A 693-nucleotide genomic window follows, 5' to 3' on the forward strand; every position below is an offset into this window, starting at 1 on the left:
TGCAACAAACTCCATCCATCTCCTCTGCCTTAAGTTTAACTCAGGCTCTTATGGTCTGTGAGTATTTTCACCTTGCCACCATAAAGATATGATCTCCATATCTTTAGTGCAAATACTACTGCAGCCATCTCCAAATCATGGGTAGGATAGTTACCCTCATGCTTCCTTAGCTGTCTGGAAGCATAGGCTATCACCTTCCCATGTTGTGTCAAAACACAACCAAGACCAGTTATGGATGCATCCGTATACACCACATAAGGCTGATCAGTCTCAGGCAACGCCAGGTCAGGTGCATTAGTCAACATGTTCTTGAGTGCTGCAAAACTTTTCTCGCACTCCTCAGACCATGTGAACCTCACGTCCTTGCCTGTCAGCTTAGTCATAGGTTGAGCTATGCTCGAGAACCCCTTGACATATTTCCTGTAATAACCAGCCAACCCCAAGAAGCTTCTAACTTCCGTAGCATTCTTTGGCTGTGGCCATTCCTGAATACATTTGATCTTATCTTGATCCACTGAGACTCCTTTATCAGATACCACATGTCCAAGGAACCCAATGCTCTTCTGCCAGAAACTACACTTGCTTAGCTTAGCAAAGAGCTTCTGTTCCCTCAGACGGCCCAACACCGCCCTTAGGTGTCTTTCAAGGTCCTCTTTTGTCTTGGAATACACGAGTATATCATCAATGAAAATG

The 693-nt window shown here is 44.9% G+C and overlaps 1 protein-coding gene across 1 annotated transcript in view; it reads left to right on the forward strand.

The window, feature by feature from the left end:
- Positions 1-555: 555 nt before the first annotated feature.
- LOC106302515 (mitotic apparatus protein p62-like) overlaps positions 556-693 on the forward strand; it is a 2,361-nt gene continuing 2,223 nt past the window's right edge. Inside the window, exon 1 of the mRNA XM_013739008.1 lies at positions 556-673. Within this exon, the coding sequence (XP_013594462.1) occupies positions 556-673 (118 nt within the window). The remainder of the gene's footprint in view (positions 674-693) is intronic.

Source organism: Brassica oleracea, chromosome C7 (genome assembly GCF_000695525.1).
Source record: "Brassica oleracea var. oleracea cultivar TO1000 chromosome C7, BOL, whole genome shotgun sequence".
Lineage (NCBI taxonomy): Eukaryota > Viridiplantae > Streptophyta > Magnoliopsida > Brassicales > Brassicaceae > Brassica > Brassica oleracea.